This window comes from Neophocaena asiaeorientalis, unplaced genomic scaffold (genome assembly GCF_003031525.2).
Source record: "Neophocaena asiaeorientalis asiaeorientalis breed wild unplaced genomic scaffold, Neophocaena_asiaeorientalis_V1.1 scaffold46, whole genome shotgun sequence".
Classification (NCBI taxonomy): domain Eukaryota; kingdom Metazoa; phylum Chordata; class Mammalia; order Artiodactyla; family Phocoenidae; genus Neophocaena; species Neophocaena asiaeorientalis.
In genome coordinates, this window is record NW_020175393.1 from 14,373,329 (window position 1) to 14,391,562 (window position 18,234).

At 36.8% G+C, this 18,234-nt stretch overlaps 1 protein-coding gene across 1 annotated transcript; it reads right to left on the reverse strand.

The window, feature by feature from the left end:
• Nucleotides 1-396: 396 nt before the first annotated feature.
• CRISP1 (cysteine rich secretory protein 1) lies at nt 397-13,702 on the reverse strand. The gene is given in 8 exon segments (XM_024766258.1): nt 397-524; nt 1,655-1,743; nt 3,872-3,963; nt 5,496-5,511; nt 5,513-5,636; nt 6,893-6,983; nt 10,789-10,917; nt 13,637-13,702. Coding segments are annotated over 8 exon segments (735 nt in total).
• Nucleotides 13,703-18,234: the final 4,532 nt, after the last annotated feature.

Sequence of the window (18,234 nt, forward strand, 5' to 3'; positions counted from 1 at the left end):
AAGGAGACAAACAGGGAAAGACCCTCCTTTAGCACAGGTTGCTGAATCAGTTAGCCAATCCACTGAATCATGTCAACCTGAGAATGAGACAGCACATGATTTAAATACGAGGCAGGTGTTGAACTGCCTCATATTTAAATCATATTTCATAGTTCAGTCATATTTCATCCGTCATATTCACCCCAGCTTTAAGAAAGTTTAAAACGGTGTTACTTCACGATGTATCGGAACAGGAGTGAGGGGCACTGTCGTAAACATACTGGTGCTCATATTTGATTCGTGAAAATTAAGATCTCGGGTGTAATTAAAACCACATGAAATGCAGGGGAAACTGCTGAAGCAAAGTAAGGTCAAAGGTATGACTCAACAGCACATTACAGCTGCAAATAACAAAGGCTATTTTAGCTCAGTGGGACACAGGCAACTAGCTTTGCAGAGTCGTTGAACCGACAGGTGGCTGCAGGCAGGACCTCGTGTCTGTGTCTTACAATTACTGTATTCATCGTAGTAGATGCAAGGGTTCGCTGAAAGGAAGAAGCAGGGTTACCCAATATTGACTCAAAAGCTCATCTCTCATTTTCTCATGCATTTATAGGTGAGTAAAGGGCTTAAGAGATGTACATTCTCTGTTATATAGTCAATATTCTTAAGTAATACTTTTTTTCTTTTCTACTCTCATTTCACTTCTGTTGCATTTTTCAATTCCATTGTAGACATTGCTTTTGTCTCTTGGATAAAAAAAACCTACCCCACTCCCTGTAGCAAAGCTAATTAGTAGATATATGATCTTTCTCCAAGTACATTTATTTTCAGAAATGAATTACTGAAAGTGGTAGGATTTAAAAGCAAACAGAATGACCTGGTCAGGCGAAGGAAAATAAGTTTTTTGGTCTTACAAATCTGAAGGTAAAGGATAATTTTTTTGGGGGGGAGGTTTGTTATTTCTCCACAAACTTATTGAAAATTATGTTATAAACATATCCCTGTGGAGTAAGGAATTATGCCTGCAGGAAGCTCTATAAAAAGAAACTTTTGCTATCTAAGGAAATGAACATGTAATTGGAACTCATTTGGTTAATATTACATTTTAGGTAAGATTTACTTAGGAAATGAAAGGAAGTGTGGTAAACGGACAGTGTGATCATCAGCTAATAGCTTCCAGTGTGTCAGCGGAAACTTCAAAGAATAAGGATCACTCAGTAAGAAATTGCCGGCCATGATAAGTGGTCAGGCAGATTAGGGAGGTTATGACAAGCAGGTAATCTGAGAACACTGGCAACCTGAAAGCAAGATGTCTAACTTCAGGGCTGCAATAAGAGAGCCAAGAAACTTTTTATAGAGCAGAGAAAAATTTATACTTATATTAACATGTTATCCGAGGTGCCCATATTAGGGTGGGAACTTTAAGCTTTAGGGTGGAACCTTGAGTTTAGACTTGGACATTCTAATTTCCAATCCAAAAGATTTAATCAGTGGTCTTCTGGGTCACTCTGGGGGTGGGGGAAGGGAAATCAGAGAATGTTGATTTTTCCTTTGGGATGATTGAAGAAAAAGTACTAGAAAAGTACAATATTGTTGTTACATGCTTGATTTTAAGGACACATGGCTCCCAGATCAACAGTCAAGAGTAAGCACACTGAGATGTAAAACTTACTACAAAGTTTATCTTCACAGTTATTTGGACGGTCTCCGCATGGAGTTCCCTTATTATAAGGTACATTCTTTTTGTCAGGATCATTGCCCCTTAAAAAAGAATAAAGAAAAAAGGGCCTAATAAAATTGATGTTTGAAAAATGCATATAAAATTTTACTCACTATTGAAAATCAATTAAAATAATTTAAAACAATGAAACAATTTTTGAAAACCACTTGTAACCACTTGTATGTAATCTCTATGACACGTAAGATTTCTAGCCTTAGAATGAGAATAATTTATCTTTTTGAATATACCGCAGGCGACTCTGAGGTGCTAAGAATATTTTGAGACAATTTGCATCTCTTTGGACAGTCAAGTTCTAACAAGCAGGGGGCTTTAGAAACATTTATGATAGGACTCTTATCCTTATTTATACCCATAAGGATTTGATAAACATTTATGTAAAAGGGCATGGTTCTTAATTAAGAAAATTTTTAAGTGAGTCAAATTGGAGATGTTCTAACTTCATCTTGCCCTATATCATGAGAATTTTGATACATGTCAGTGTCATTTGTAGAAACACGTGCACTATTATAAAAGATGAAAGTACAACAACATGGATAAAGCCAAAGTGTTGGAGTTTGGGGAGAGAGAATAAATGAGAATTTCCTGTTTCGAGCCAATTTAAAATTTCAGAGAAAACGGTCTTCCCTTAGATATCTAAGAAAACAATGGGGATTATGGCTGATTTTCACTGAAATCTTTTTTTCTTTTGGAGTAGAGGAAGGTTTATTGCAGGGCCAAGCAAGGAGAACGAGTGGCTTGTGCGTGCTCAAAAAACCCCAAACTCCTGATTTGCACTTAATATTGCATAAAAAATAAAGTAAATATTCTAGTTGAAACAACATTCTATCTGATATATTTCTCCTTGAATGAATTGTTAAAATTTGAATTTATAAAAGAAACATTACTTAGTTCAGCCAGGGGTTTTGTCAGACTCTTGGCCTCATCTTTGGCTGAGAAAATTCTCGTTATTTCAGCCCCATGTATTCTACTTTTCTGTGTTGTCAGAAGTTTACTGCAGACCATGAGCTCCCATAAGGATTTAGTAAAATTGATGCATTGTATATGCAAGGAGACCTTACTGTCTTTAGTACTAATCACACACATAAAATCACAACAAATATTAAGTACTGAAATCAAGGCATGATAAAACCAGAAGAGAGCTCACATAGAGCTTTTGTATGAATATGTTACATCTATTGAATCTACAGGGACAGTGGCGACCTCATTTAAAGTATAAATATGGTAACTTACTATGGGAGAAATCAATTTCATTAATTCATGTTGCATATCTTTTATTGTGCTACACACATGGAAACTGAGAGTTCAATAACTACCATACTTGAAGCTCATCTTATGGAGGAAAGACTTGTGTATTGAACAAGTAAGCACAGGTAGCTGAAGGAGACATATGCAGACCAACAACTTTCCTTAGCAGAAGAACATTTAAACTGGTATTTGTAGTAAACTAATGGAGGTTTATATCCAGCTCAGAACAACCCCTGCTTTCTGATAATCACCACTCAAGCCACACAAGTGGGTCCCTGTGGGTTCTTGCAATTACCTTTTCTGAAGTTGGCCTTGCTTCATAACCAGAGGTGACAAGACAAAGGAGTACAGCTGTCCCTAACCAGAGCAATCAGAGGATCTCTTCTTGGAATTGTTGCTCACACCTTTGGTAACATGTAAATTTAATTTCTAAAGGAAATACATGTGTCAATACTAAAATGCTAAATACAAAAACACTTGGCTTTTTCATTTGTTCATTCTTGATACTCCACTGCATTTTTGCCCTTGCATTCTAAAAATACTCTTGCATTGTTAAAATAAATATCCTTTTTTTTTTTTTTGCTTAAGCTAGATGAAATTTGTTTCTCTTAACTAATAGTACTTGAAGAAGGAATAACGCATAGCGAGATGACTGGTAATAGTGCCTAATTTGAACATTATATTGAGATAAGGATTTATTTAGAAAAATATAAATAAAAATATGTGTGTGGGGGTGTAGTGTTTTAGGTGTTGGCTAAAAGACATTGTATCCCTAAAGTTCTTAACTGAAAAGAAATGTTTATTTGAGTTTTATTTTATAATAGTTGAGAAACTAAATTAGGGAAACTAGTAAGGGAAATATATTTCTAAAAGCTATGTGAAGCTAAGCTGTAAAATACATACTCGTGACAATAGTGACAAATGTAGAGATACTGAATTCCTTTACGACATGATGATATGCTGCAGCCAATAAGGTAAGAAGTGGCCCAAACAACCTGTAAAGATAAGGTTATTTTATTAACAATTTGGTAGTTTGCTAAATGATTACTCTCTGAATGTTGTTACCCTTGATTGAAAATAAACACACATGTTTTTAGGATGCTTTGGGCATGGCTTATTAGGAAGTCCTAGAAACAGGAGGATTCCCATGTGTCTAGATAACACACATACATATGCACACCCAGTTGCCATCGCTGACCCTGACTCATTCTCTTCTTATCAAATCTATATGGAATAACCTGATGAAGGCTGCTTGGTGATCATATAAAAATCAAAGCATGGAAGAGACTTTACTTAATCGTCAAAAAACTGGCATGGTGGAGAGTAACGAGTTGACCTTGGAGAAAAAATTGAGTCAGGTTCAAAGTCTGTCTCTACCACTTCCTGGTGGGATGGTATTTACCAGTTTGCTTTATGTCTTGAAATTGCATTTTCCTATTCCTAAAATGGAATATAATAATATTATCTTTTACATCATAGGTATATGGTGGGGATTAAATAATAAACCTTTTAAGTGTTTGGAAGAGGAAATATTAAATTACTATTCCAAAGTAATAGAGCTCATGCTCTTTTGATGGAAATAGTGGGGCTAGTCTACGTTTATCTAAAAGAAATGGAAAGTAGGAATTGACGTCACACATTTGTCATATTTTTAGCTCTCTGGGTAATTATTTTGGTTTTTATCCTCAGTCTGATAACGTAAATTATATAAATAAATCGTCTAATGCTATAATATTCTTGGGTTCCTGGCACATACTGCTTTTGTCCAAGGAGATCAGTCTTAGAAGAATGCTATTTGCTAATCTTTTACCTAGAAATGTCTGCATTGCTATACATGAGTGATTTAAGTCTATGAGTTTTAAATGTACTATCTGTGTCAGCTTTTAACATTAATCTTAAGTAGGCTTTATTTTAAGTAAATTTTATTATAGATTTTGCGGTCACATCTGAGTCTTCTGCTTTGGGGACAACAGCTGTTTTTCCATTTTTGTATTTCTTGCATGTTCAATGTTTAAATCTATCCATTCTGGATGACTTTTGTTAATTTATTTTTTACTGGAAAATAACACACCTGATTTAGATATTCAAAGTCAGTTTTGTAGAATTAATTTATTATCTACACTGAAGCCCAATGGTATTTTAAAAACATGAATCAGGTTAAATCATTCACCTGTTTAATGACTTCTACTGCATTTAAAATACAATGTAAAATTGATGATAGCTAATAAGGCTCCAGTGACAGAGTCCCACTTCCCTTCTGTGTTCATCTCCTTCCACTCTTGCATTTATCAAGTTCCAGCCTCCTTTTCCAACCCCTTCCCTAGTTTTTTCTCTGTCCTTGCACATACCCAGATCCCAGATACTGGTTTCCAAATATTATTTCCCACTAAAAGTAAACAAAAATCTTTAAAGGGTGTAAGTTTGCAAAAAATGGATAGAATGATTTTCCACGGTTCTCATTTGCCTGTTTTCCACGCATGCTTATAGTCACTTAACCAATGGGTATATTTGCCAGCACACAGTTTACCTGAGTGTAATGCTCAATCATCATCTGTCGAGGTCCATTCCCCATACTTGAAATACTTAGACTCACTGTACCAGATTCTGATTACGTTTGACCATGAGATAGGATAAGATGTCAGATGCATATTTTCTCCACAAAAAGTATCTGAAAGGAGGAAAAAGGGCTAGGTCATACTCTACAAAATTTGGAAATACTTTATAAGGATACTTTTCGTACTTTTATTCTGCAAATGTTTCACTGGGCATCCAGGCAATGTTTGATAAGAGGAAGCAAACTCAGCTCTATCTCTACTAACAGTTTTCTTTCTCACTGATGAATAAACTTGTGGTGCTCAAGTTTGCTGAGAATTTGACAGTAGGAGACGATCTGCAAGCTTGGGGATCAGATCAACCAACATTTCAGTCTCTGCCATGTCCAAGCTCATGGAGAAGGGTGAAACCAATCAGAATAACCTATGCATTGTGACCAGGCCCATGGCTTGAAAGCAGCCACACAGAGGTATTCATCATGCATAGACCTTGAAATAAATATGTGCTCATTTAACCATCCGTCCTCTTGTGACGTGGGCCTTGATCAAATATGATATTTGGGAGTAAACTGCCCTTCTCTGGAGCAGGGAAGACTCACATTGCTAATTCACAGCTCAACAACATTGGGTAAAGATGCCCAATAATCTGTAAATATAGCAGGGGGACTCACATTGCTAATTCACTGCTTAACAACATTGGGCAAAGATGCCCAGTGATCTGTAAATATGGAAGTATTTACAGATCATTAATATTTAAAATTAATGATCTGTAAATACTTTAAATCATTAATATTTAAAATTAATGGTACAGTATCATTAATATTTAAAAAGATTTATAATATACAAGTATCCTATAAATGTTATTAATGTCTACTTGTATAGGAGGTACTGATGGCTTTTCTGGAAACCAGCAGGGGTCCACCTAATATACATGGCATGAGATGGACTCATTTTTGAGCACCTAAAATTGTTCTCATGGGCAGCTCAGTAGAGTTGGATATAACTCACTTCTCAACTGTTATTAGTGTTCCAAAGCTAAGGATAGCCCCATGGTAATATTGTGAGAAGCTGAAATAAATATATAGAGTGGAAACCTTCTAGCTGTACAGCTTTCCAGCTAGTCATCATCATATTACTGAATTCTTCTGTGATAGTGAGAGCTTGGTTTCTTTTCTTTTGGTGATCAGAATCAGGAATTTGAAAATTTGAATTTCTAAATTCAAAAATTAATAATAATGAAACAGTGCAGTGGGCCGCAATTCCTACCATTTATGGGCCAAATGTAAATACAGGCTAGATGACTTAACTACCATACCAGGTTACTTAACGATTCCTGAGAACTTTTGAGCAGAAAGGTATGTCATATGCCTACTTGTAATTCGCCTCTTAAGTGCATTGCTCTCTACCAATTCACAATCTTTCAACAACATTCTGGCATTTCTTGCAGCTTCTTCTCTCCAATTCTACAGGTGAAATACAAGCACATGGCCTTATTAACATTTCTTTGATAAGATTCTAGTTTATTGTTTCTAATAATCCAAGGCTAGCAATATCCTCAATTGTATTAGCTAACAACTTAAATCACAGCACCTCTCTTAAATATTTTGGTTGGAAGAGGAAGACAAATCTTTCAATCCATTGTTTTAGCCCTTGAATTTACAAAATCAAAATCTGACAGTAACATTCAGTTGTAGCCTCTCTTTCAGAAATATTAAAGAATTTAAGTAAATGCTTCCAGTAAAACAGACCAGGGTTAGAAATCCATCCCATCATTTATTAGTAGTTTTACCTCTGACACATTATTTAATCTCTTTGAATCTCAGTTTTTTTTCATCTGTAAAATATGCCCCACAATCCATACCCAATAGCTTGTTCAAAAGTTTTAATGTGATAATTTATGCAATACAACTGTGACATGATAAATCTTATGCTACATGCTCAATAAATATTTCTGTGATTAGAAACATGTATAGTATTACACATCTCCGTCTAAATTATGAATAATAATAATAGCGAATCATAGCTAATACTTCATGCCAGGACCTCTTACCAATTCTATATGTATATTCTCTCATCTTTACTCATAGCAATTCTACAAGGGAGGCACTGTTGTTATCCCCATCTGCAAATCAGGAAACTGAGGTGCAGAGATGTTGCATAATTTTTCAGGATAATACAACCAATAATGGCAAAAAGAGAATTGGAATCCAGGTTCTGGCTCTGGCGTGTGTGCTCCTAACTCGTGATGTGTGTCAGTTGTGCTAAGCTGAAGCATTTTGTTGGGTTTTTCTCCAAAGTAGATGAAAGGCAGAAAATCTACTAAAAAGAGACAAAGTTTATATCTACAAAATTGAGGTCTTTTGTGTAGAAAAGGATAACACATTTTTGTGATTTGAATGAGTCACACACAAATCAAAGGACACGGGACTATGTCCACACTAGTTATGGGACTATGTGACGGATGTCCTCCCAGGCATTCTTTCATTCTCACGTTATGCACATCCACTTAAAAGACTGTCCCGATACCTGCATGCAACACGTTATTACCAACAAAAGTTGTGGCCTTTCTTATTTACTACAGGCTTTCACATAAATCATTCAGCTACACTTGAGAATAATTTTTGAATGATGCCCTAACTTAGGTTTTCAATATTTTTCCTGACATCGAAGAAGTTTCTCTCTTATATGCATAGGCTGCCATCTGTGTGAGTTTTACAGAATTACGCCTCAGGTTGATGAATTGTTTAAACTGTGAGGTTAATTAAGTAACTCATTAGCCTAGGGTCAAAGTAAAAATGTGTTTTTTTAGGGTTTGACTGTTTCATGCAAGAAAAGATGTATTTCAGTGATGGATACATCTAATTGAAAAAGCAGAGATGACATAACACATCCCATTAGGGCATAGCATCTCCTGGCAGTGGAGATACCATCATTGGACTCACGAGCATAAAATCTTGCCTATTATGACCAGGTTACCAAATAAGTAGGACTGGAATGTATCTGGTTAACTTACTGCTGATTGCTAGTTGTGCATGCATGATGCACTACCCATACCCAGATCACTTTCTGAACTGAAGCACTTATTTCCTCTTAAGCTGAGAGTCCTGCCCTACTGTCTTCTCTAAAAATTATCCTTATTGGCGAGAATACTCACTTCCCTGTGGCAGCCCATATCTAACAGCAAGTAGCTGTAGTAACTATAAGTGCCATGTAACCTCCCTCCAACTCAGGACAAGGTTGTACTGAGTTGTCCTGGTTGTCCAGCTTCCCGTAGGATTAGCTGAGGCCCCTGTTATGCCTACATCACAACCAAACTTCTTTGTATGCCCTATGTTGCTTCTCTATCTGTATCCATGGTCGGTGTGAATCTGGAGATTATTCCCCAATAAGCATCATGCATGCTAATCTCCATCTCAGAGTCTGTTATCTTATTGTGTAAACTACCTGCACCATTCATTGCAAACAGTCTGTAGTTCAGACCTCTTTGAGGAAGCTCTTTAGGATATTTCCTCTGATTAATGTTGCTAAGATACTAATTTTTTTTTGTGATACATCCGTGATTAAAATCAAAAGTAAGTATTCATGGTTATTGCAGCAAAGTTATGAATTCTGGCTTTAATCAATGGTTCTATTCACATAAAGTTCTAATCCCATGTGCAGAAACTCGTTTCATTTTTGGAAAATCTCTGCCTGGCAGTTGTGATTGGCTCTTCAGCTCTACTGTAATTCTATCAGTTCCTTTCTATCTGTGCCCTATGCATTATTTATGGAAAAACTCAACTCCCATATTCCCTTTAAAATGTTACTCAGTTTTACTGGTGCACTTACTTTATCATCTTGTTGATCTCTCATACCTTTGCACCTCAGCACTTGAATATATTCATTCTATATATTCAAACAATATGTTCTAATGTTTCCTCTGTATTCACCTTGAATCCACAATAATGAAGTCTCTGAAATCAGAGACTGTATTTTCTGTTCACTCCATAACTTCTTTACTACATCCCAGCTACACTTATTTGCTCATCTGGAAACCAAGGATTTTGAACCCTGTTTGTCCTAAGGAAGGTAAAGAGTTAAGAGCAGGTGCCTGGAGCTGTGGCCATTTGTATTTGAATCTGTACTGATCCAGTACTTAGGACTTTGGATGCGCTACCGAACTTTCTGAGGTTCAGATTCACTATCTGTGAAATAGAGATGATAGTATCATCTACATCACAAGATGACCGAGAGGATTAAATGAAATAATGCAGTACGCTTCTAGAAGACTGCCTGCCAATCAGTAGTAAGCACAGTGTGCATGTTAGCTACAGCACTCACAACGCAAGAGTGCCTGTGCTACGACTGGCTTTTATTGTTCTGGATTCTAAGATGACCAAGAGATAAATTTCAAAATCATTTTTTCTCATCACTAGCTTCCTTCCTCTTTGTCATTTGCATGAGGAAGCTGTCTCTTAGAATCACTTCCCATAGCCTGCATTATTTCTGACCCTTGTTACGCTAAGCCAGTCCAGGGCTAAAGAGCCAGGCTTACGATACCAAACACCTGAGTGATACTTCCGGGATATAACATAGGTGAGGTTAATCACCTAATACACCTGAGTAGTCCCTAAGTCTGTTTGTCTGACAGCACCTAGTCTGCTCATGCAGCAGGTTTATAGTGGAAAAACAATTTCTCTTTTCTCTTATGGGATGCCAGGAAACTGGGAAAAAGATTTGCTAATATTTGTTCATCTGGCAGCACCACCTGGCTTAGAACCTGGGCATCTTGATTCTCAGAGAGTGTCTTAGCCTCTGGGCTGCTGCTCAATGAAGACAGCTGTGAAATGCCTCTGTAATTTATTAAACAAAGTCTGCTACACGGGCGATACTGACCGGCAGCGTCAGCATCATCTAGGAGCTTGGAGTGGTCCCCACCCCAGACCTCCTTAATCAGACCTCAGAGAGTGGGGCCCAGGGACCTGTGCCTTACCAAGTTCTTCAGCTGATTCTTAAGACGCTCAGGTTTGACAAGCACTGTCTTAGGGTCCATTAAGAGTGAAATTAGACTTTCTGCGTTGGAATTGTGGCTCTGTCATTTACTAACTCTATGAGTTTGCGAAAACTACTTACCTTCTCTGTGCCTCTGTTTCTTCTGCTGCTGCATGATCGGTTTGTTTGTGAAGACCAAACTTTTAGTATATGGAAAGCAAATAGAACTTAATAAAATCTCAGTAAACACCGTTACTATTATTGGCATTGCTGTGGTTGCTGTTTAATTAATCTTACCATTTTTAGCATGTTGCTGGCTGGTGGAAATATTCCTCTCCTGAGGGTGTTATGTACAGTCACTATTTCTTCTTGGACAGTTGCCGGTTCTGTAAGGAGTGTATCATATGGAACTTTAGGTGGTTTTGCCTGTTACCAGAAAATTATTAATTAGTCTTACTTCTTTTAAGTGGAATTTGCAATGCATAGTATATTACTTGTAGACTTTGTGACATGAATTTATAATTGATGTTGAATGAATAGTGATCTACAGCATTTTTTAATCTATAACATCTCAGTATATTAGTCTCCATTTCTCCAGTGCTGGTTTTGAGGACTTCTAAACATCAGCCTGACATTGTACAAGTCTATAGAACAGTGACTGTTCTGGTTGTGACTGGTTTTCTTCAGATATATGATTGGTATTTTGGACCACGTTGAAGCATTTTACTGGGCAGTGTGCACCCCAGTGGAAGATGTTTTGATAATGTTACACCTTTTACTGACCGACTCCCCTCCCTTGACGCATTCTTCACCCCACCTCCTACAAGCCTTCTCTCTGCTTCCCAAATAAACACTTGTTTAAAGGTATGTGTCTGGGAGAATCTAAAAGATTCATTATTGAGTACAAAACCTCTAATATCTTCAACCCAGGTTCTGCATCTCTGTCTTATTCATATGAGAAAACATTGGTATTTGTATCAGTATGTATACATACAAAATAGAATTCAAAAAAAATCTGTAATATGGAATTGACAATAAAAGTTTTATTTTATTATTTGTTAAAAAAAACAAAATAGAATTCAAATCATCTACAGTCTAGAATTTGTGACCGTTCTTTTCATTTGTTTACCTTTTATCCTGTAACTCACTAAGAACAATGCATGGCCTTAATATTTTAGGTTAGCATTAATTTTTATAAAGAACATCTTCTTCTGTGTGTGTGTGTGTGTGTGTGTGTGTGTGTGAGATATCACATGTGTTTCATACTATTTTTTTAAAGTGACAAAGCTTATGTAGTATAATTTGAGTGGTATCTATCTATTCCTCAACTACCACAAGACTATCAATACAGTTTCTGAATGGATGGGATTCAGCCATACCTTGCTCAAATATAGAAGTAGTTATTGTCATTTATTTTATATCAACAGTTTAAGGATATTGGGAGAAAACTATAAAATCAGTAGACTCCTCTAGAGACTGTCCCCTGTGGACATGATTTCCTCAAAAGCACACTCATGAGGTGTTATTTTCCTGTCATACAGCAGGTAGCCTGGGCTAGATTTGAGGGAAGGTTGGGAATCCATGAGAATCCCCTTACAAGTTTCAGATTATAATTCTCCTTGCTCCTCTAAAAAAACCCTGCTCCGGGCTTCCCTGGTGGGGCAGTGGTTGAGAGTCCGCCTGCCGATGCATGGGACGCGGGTTCATGTCCCGGTCCGGGAGAATCCCACATGCCGTGGAGCGGCTGGGCCCGTGAGCCATGGCTGCTGGGCCTGCGTGTCTGGAGCCTGTGCTCTGCAACGGGAGAGGCCTCAACAGTGAGAGGCCCGCATACCGCAAAACAAAACAAAACAAAACAACCCTGCTCCAGTGAAACTCATGGCAATTAGCTCTACCTACATCATTCCTGAACACTTATTCTCCTATAATGGTTTTCCTGTCAATTTCTCTCATTTATAGAAACTGGGTCTCCTAAAACAATTCATCTTGTCCACCCCAAATTCTGCAGTCACATGGAGGGACTTCAGCATCCACATGGATGACTCAACCATCTGATATCTCAGAACTTGAACTCTTCCTCTCTTAAACCTCTCCTCCAAGGCTTTTTAGTTCCCCACCGTGATGGTCACAGCCTATACCTGATGATGACTCCAAAATGCCGTACCTCCAGCTTACTGGAGGATTGTGTATTGGGCAAGAGCTCCACCTGGTTTCTCTTTGGGAAAAAAGTGTGAGTGAAAAGATCCAAAACAGCACCCCAGTAATCTAATACATATGGATTTTTTTTCATTGATTGAATTAAGCGCCTTTGACTTTTGACTTCTCCTATTTAGCATATGAAAATAAAAAAGGCACTCATGTTCTTTAACAAAACTATTAACTTCAGCTCATCATAAAAATATTTTGGATACATTAAAAAGTGTAATATTTTCTTTATATCATTGAGGTTATTTAGAGGTACATGTTAGTTGATGATCATAAAATATTAAGAATTTATATCTTATGAGATACCATTGAATGTTTGGTTTCTGTTGTGTGAATGTTGAAACTCTTGTTTTTAATAAGCAGTGAGTTTCAAGCTTCATCTATTAACCCCATTGCTAACAGTTCCTCACACTTCTCTCCTTGCTGCTGCACCTTTCATTTTATATTTGATTTGGATGTGTTATAGTCATAAGTCAGAGAGCTCAGTTGGGATATTGATGAAATACTTACCTTTTCTGGGTAAAAACTAAAAGTAAATAATACTTTTTTCCCATTTTGTCTTGGAAAATGCAAGACAAATGGATTGGTTGTAAAGAAAGTAATTCCCGCCCTACATTTTTAGCTTTTTTGAATTATCCAGAGAGGCTGTAATGACATAGGCACAGGCCCATGCAGCTGAACTGCTTGAATTTACCCTCAGGCTCTGTCACTTCCCAGTTATCTGACCTTGGACATATGGCTTAACCTCCCTATGTTTTGGTTTCTTTCTCTGTAATCTGGGATTATGAATAGTACTTGCCTAATAGGGCTATAGTGAGAACTAGATGAGTAATGGGCATAGCGTCCTCAAAACAGTGCCTGTAACAAACTGAGTTCTAGCAGAGGGGTGGCTCTTATCCTCTTCTCAAAATTAATCATAAAACATACAATCCTCATATACTCTTGTAATCAAAACGTGCAGGAAGACGGCAGCAGCAGCCAATAATAAGAAGTGTTTCATTGTCATCCCTGGAAAGAAAAGTAACATAAATTTAGACTATTGCAAACTTGTGGGATAATGTTTTGTAATAAAGCCTTTTTTGGAAACACTTTTACATATACCTGCAGCTTCTGCAAAAAGAGACCTGCAGGATCAGAGCAAGGTTGAATATGTTAGTCATTAGGACCAAGAGAAGAAGAGAGAACTGTGATTGGAAGAATAATAGACTTAATGTCTTAATCCCTGTAACCTTTGAATGTGTTACATTGTGTGACAAGAGAATTAAGGTAGCAGGTAAAGTTCAAATTGCTAGCCAGCTGACTTTAAAGTAGGGATATTGTCCTGGATTATACAGGTGAACTCAGTGTCATCATAAGGGTACTTAGATGTGGAAGAGAGGGCCAGTGTCAATGATGGATTATGAGGAAGACTCAACTAGCCACGACTAACTCTGGAGATAGAGGAAGGGACCATGAGCTAGAGAATATGGGCAACCTCTGGAAGTAGGCAAAGGCAAGGAAAAGGAGTGTCCCCTGGGGTCTTCCTGCTGAATCTTGATTTTAGCTCAGTGAGCCCCATTTGGACTTCTGACCTCCAGACTATAAAATAGTAACTTTGTGTTGTGTGAAGATTCTGAGTGTATAGGAATTTGTTACAGTAGCAACAGGAAACTAACATAAAACAACATGATTAGATTTGAATTCTCTACAAGTGATGTATGTACATGATTTAGAGATATTCTGTAAAGTCTGATCACTCTGCTAAAAATGATTGTCATTGTGAGTGGAGCAAATCAGAGCTAATATACCCTCTCTTTTGTTTCAATTTGATATAGGTTGCTGATGCTAGGATATTAATAAGCATAGGTTATTAAATTTGTTTGGTACATTCTTTGTACGATCTGACAGATTTATTTCTGAATCAATCCTGCTGAGTGGGAAGCAGAAGAGGCTAACAGTTTGGTTCGTATTTTAAAGAAAGCTTTCAAAAAGCAGGTTAAGTGATTTGTGTAGAATAATACACACAGTGCAATTTGCCATTGCTCCCAAGCTCCTCCCACACGCTGCCAGACATACTTCCTCTCTTCCTCCAAAATGTTACAAACCCTCAAACCCTAAGATACACAGTAATACAGTAACACGGATGATGAAATATGCAACCTATTCTCTTACTCAGTCCTCAAAAATCCAATAAAGCAAATAAGTTTTTCCCTGAGTTACTGAAGGAAAAATAGAATTAAAAAAGCTTCTGAACTATAGTAGGTTGATATATACACACGTATTAATATTTATACCCCTCACACTATATATCTCCTTCTGTATCTCTGTCTCTATTCAGTGAATTGTTATTATTCAAGTTAGTCCCCTTAATGAAGCTGTCTATAACTTTTGTTGCATTTTCTAAGGGAAAATTTTAGGGGGTGGTGTGTATGTTCGTTATCTTAATTGTTATGATGTTTTCTGGATATACACTAGCATGTACCTCAAAAAAGCTGTTATAAAATGTTTAAGAAATTCCAAAAATATTACCTGTTTCACACCAAACAACTGGCATTGACAATTTAGATTTCATCTTTCCAACCTTTTCTTCTTATGTGTAAATTCTGTACTTAGATTTATACATAAACACATAATATATCCCCAAATCGTATTCAGTAGCATTTCTATTGTTATTATATGTTCACTGAGAGCATCATTTTGATAAGGTGAATAAGTTGTAACTAACTTAAGATTTTGGCTGAGTTTGATTTTAAGCTTTAATATTTTTCTCAATAAGTAATGTTATCATGAATATTTTAACACAAACACCCAGCCATTTTTAGGATACTTTTCATAAATTACCATAGGATTTGTGCTTCAGAATTGGAAATTGATTGAAATCTTTGCACTTTTTTCTTTTGACATGATACAAAACTGATTTTACTTCTAAGTATACCTGATACATAATAAGTGTTTTTTTTTTTTTTTTTTTAAATAAGTTTATTTATTTTTGGCTGTGTTGGGTCTTCGTTTCTGTGTGAGGGCTTTCTCTAGTTGTGGCAAGCGGGGGCCACTCTTCATCGCAGTGCGCAGGCCTCTCACTATCGCGGCCTCTGTTGTTGCGGAGCACAGGCTCCAGACGTGCAGGCTCAGCAGTTGTGGCTCACGGGCCCAGTTGCTCTGTGGCATGTGGGATCTTCCCAGACCAGGGCTCGAACCCGTGTCCCCTGCATTGGCAGGTAGATTCTCAACCACTGCGCCACCAGGGAAGCCCATAATAAGTGTTTAATAAATATTTATTAAATTAAATTTTACACAGTTGAAATAATAATTTAATAATTTAAATAATAATTGAATAATAATTTCAGACACACACAATCTGCTAATCAATACATGTGGTATAATAAAAGTCATAGTGATCCTGGAGTTAAAATACTAATGTTTTATCCTAGGTTTTCCTATTATCTATGATAGTGATAAATCCACAAGTTCTCTGAAAGTCAACTTATTTTTGCTTAGAATGAAATCCAACAAGATGGCATTCAAATTCATAGGACTACAAGACACAACCAACTCTTTAGAATTGGCTACTATTGTTCTTTTTAGAATGTTGCAATCTGCTCAATGGGCTTCCTAATCCAAATTTGAAAGCATATGTTACTTTATAAATGGATTATAATTCTGATAGATGGCCTTTGAAAGCATACAGTATCCCCCATATTACTGGAAATAGATAAAAACAACCTGGATATTTTACATAGAGATATAATATCTTTCTTCTATCATAAATGGGTGAAAAATCATCATTTTGTTATATAAGATACATAAGGAATTAGATACAATACTGTGTATTGATTATTTAATGCCAGAATTTATGGGCCAAACTTATGACCTCGTGAGAGTGTTCATGGGACAATCAGTGTCACCTGGGATTCCAGTTACCTTAGCAACTTTGGCTCCTCCAAAGAACTTCGATTGGTTGAAGTTAAGGGCAACTAAGCTACCGGGGACCTCAGATTTTTGAGGCTAAGTTTTGGCTTGGGGTCTATGAATAGGTAGAATGTGTGCATTTGACCTAAAACTCTTCAGAAATCAGAGGCTACGAGGAAAATAAGAGGATACCTTTACTTAAGGTTCAAATATCCACTTGGAGCAACTGAGCCGAAACAGAGAGGTAGAGGTTAATACCTAGGCATCAGTAGTATATTAAGCATTTTAGAATGAGATTGGATCCAGGTAGTTATAAAGGCATCCTTGTTGGCCCATAATTATTATAAAAGTACAGACTGGGCTCTGGGATCGTCTTCAGAGATAGAGTCAGAGGGTCAGGTTAAAGGACTAGAAAGCAGCAGGCAATAGGCAGAGCTTTTGGCCAACAGTGACTCCAGCAGAAGTGACCAAGGTGCAGAAATAGAGATGAAAACTGGAGAGCGTGACTCCGAGGTTGAGTAGAGGTTATGGGGGAGGAAAAATAAGTGGCCCCAGGGTTAGAGACTCTGGGGACACACTGAGGCTTGTTTACTGGAGAATTAGAACAAGGGTAGCTTCAGGAACAGGACCAGGGCCAAACCTCCAGAACCATCTGAATGATTCTCCACTGCCTGGAGGACTCAAAACCTGGATACTAAGCAGGCCATTTTTCACTAAGGAATTCCAGTTGCTTGCACAGTACTCAGGTAAAGCCAGCTCTTCTGAACAGAAGTGTGATGCTCATTAACTTGAGCATCAATCCCTACTTAACATAGTTATCTAATAAGCAATAGGCAATTTTAAGCCCAAGCTCAAACTATTTTCCAATAGTAATACCAGAAACTCGATACACTGACTATTAACATTAATTTCTCCTACATTTCTGTTTCAGATCGTATGCCTTATTAACGTATAAACAGAACTTGGATATTTGTAACTTAATATTTGGTAGGAAGAAAGATCAAAAATGAGGGAAAAGACTAAGGAGAACTGAGTCCTGCCTTCTGGCATGCCCTTGGGAATGCATTCTCATATATGGATTAAATTGTTAGACCATGTCCTTCTCAGAAAGCACTTACAGGAAAAACAGTTCCTTCCTTCCCTTAATTAAAGAATTCAAAAGAATGAACTCTACAAGGATTAGATCATCAATCGTTTTTATCTTCTTTGCCTCAGTGAATTTGTAAATTTAAAAATAATTACTAAGGTATAACTTATATTTAGTAAAGTATGTAAATTTTAAGTGTACAGATGGATAAATTTGTAAATATGTATGTACCTGTGTAACCACCAAAGCAATATATATATATAAAATAGTTCCCCCACCCAAGAAGGTCTCTGGTTCCCCTTTCAGTCAGTAATTCCTAAGAGTAAAAATCATTCTAATTTCCATAATTACGGCTTAGTTTAATCAGCTTTGAAACTTTACATAAGCAGAATATATATATTTTAGTATCTAAACTTTTTCACTTAATATTATGCCTGTGAGATTCATCCATGTTGCTTTTAAAGAAGTTTACTTTTGCTAATAGCTGGGTAGTATGCAGATAATATAATTTATTTACCCAATCTATTAATAATGAACATTTGGTTTGTTTTCAGTTTAGAGCT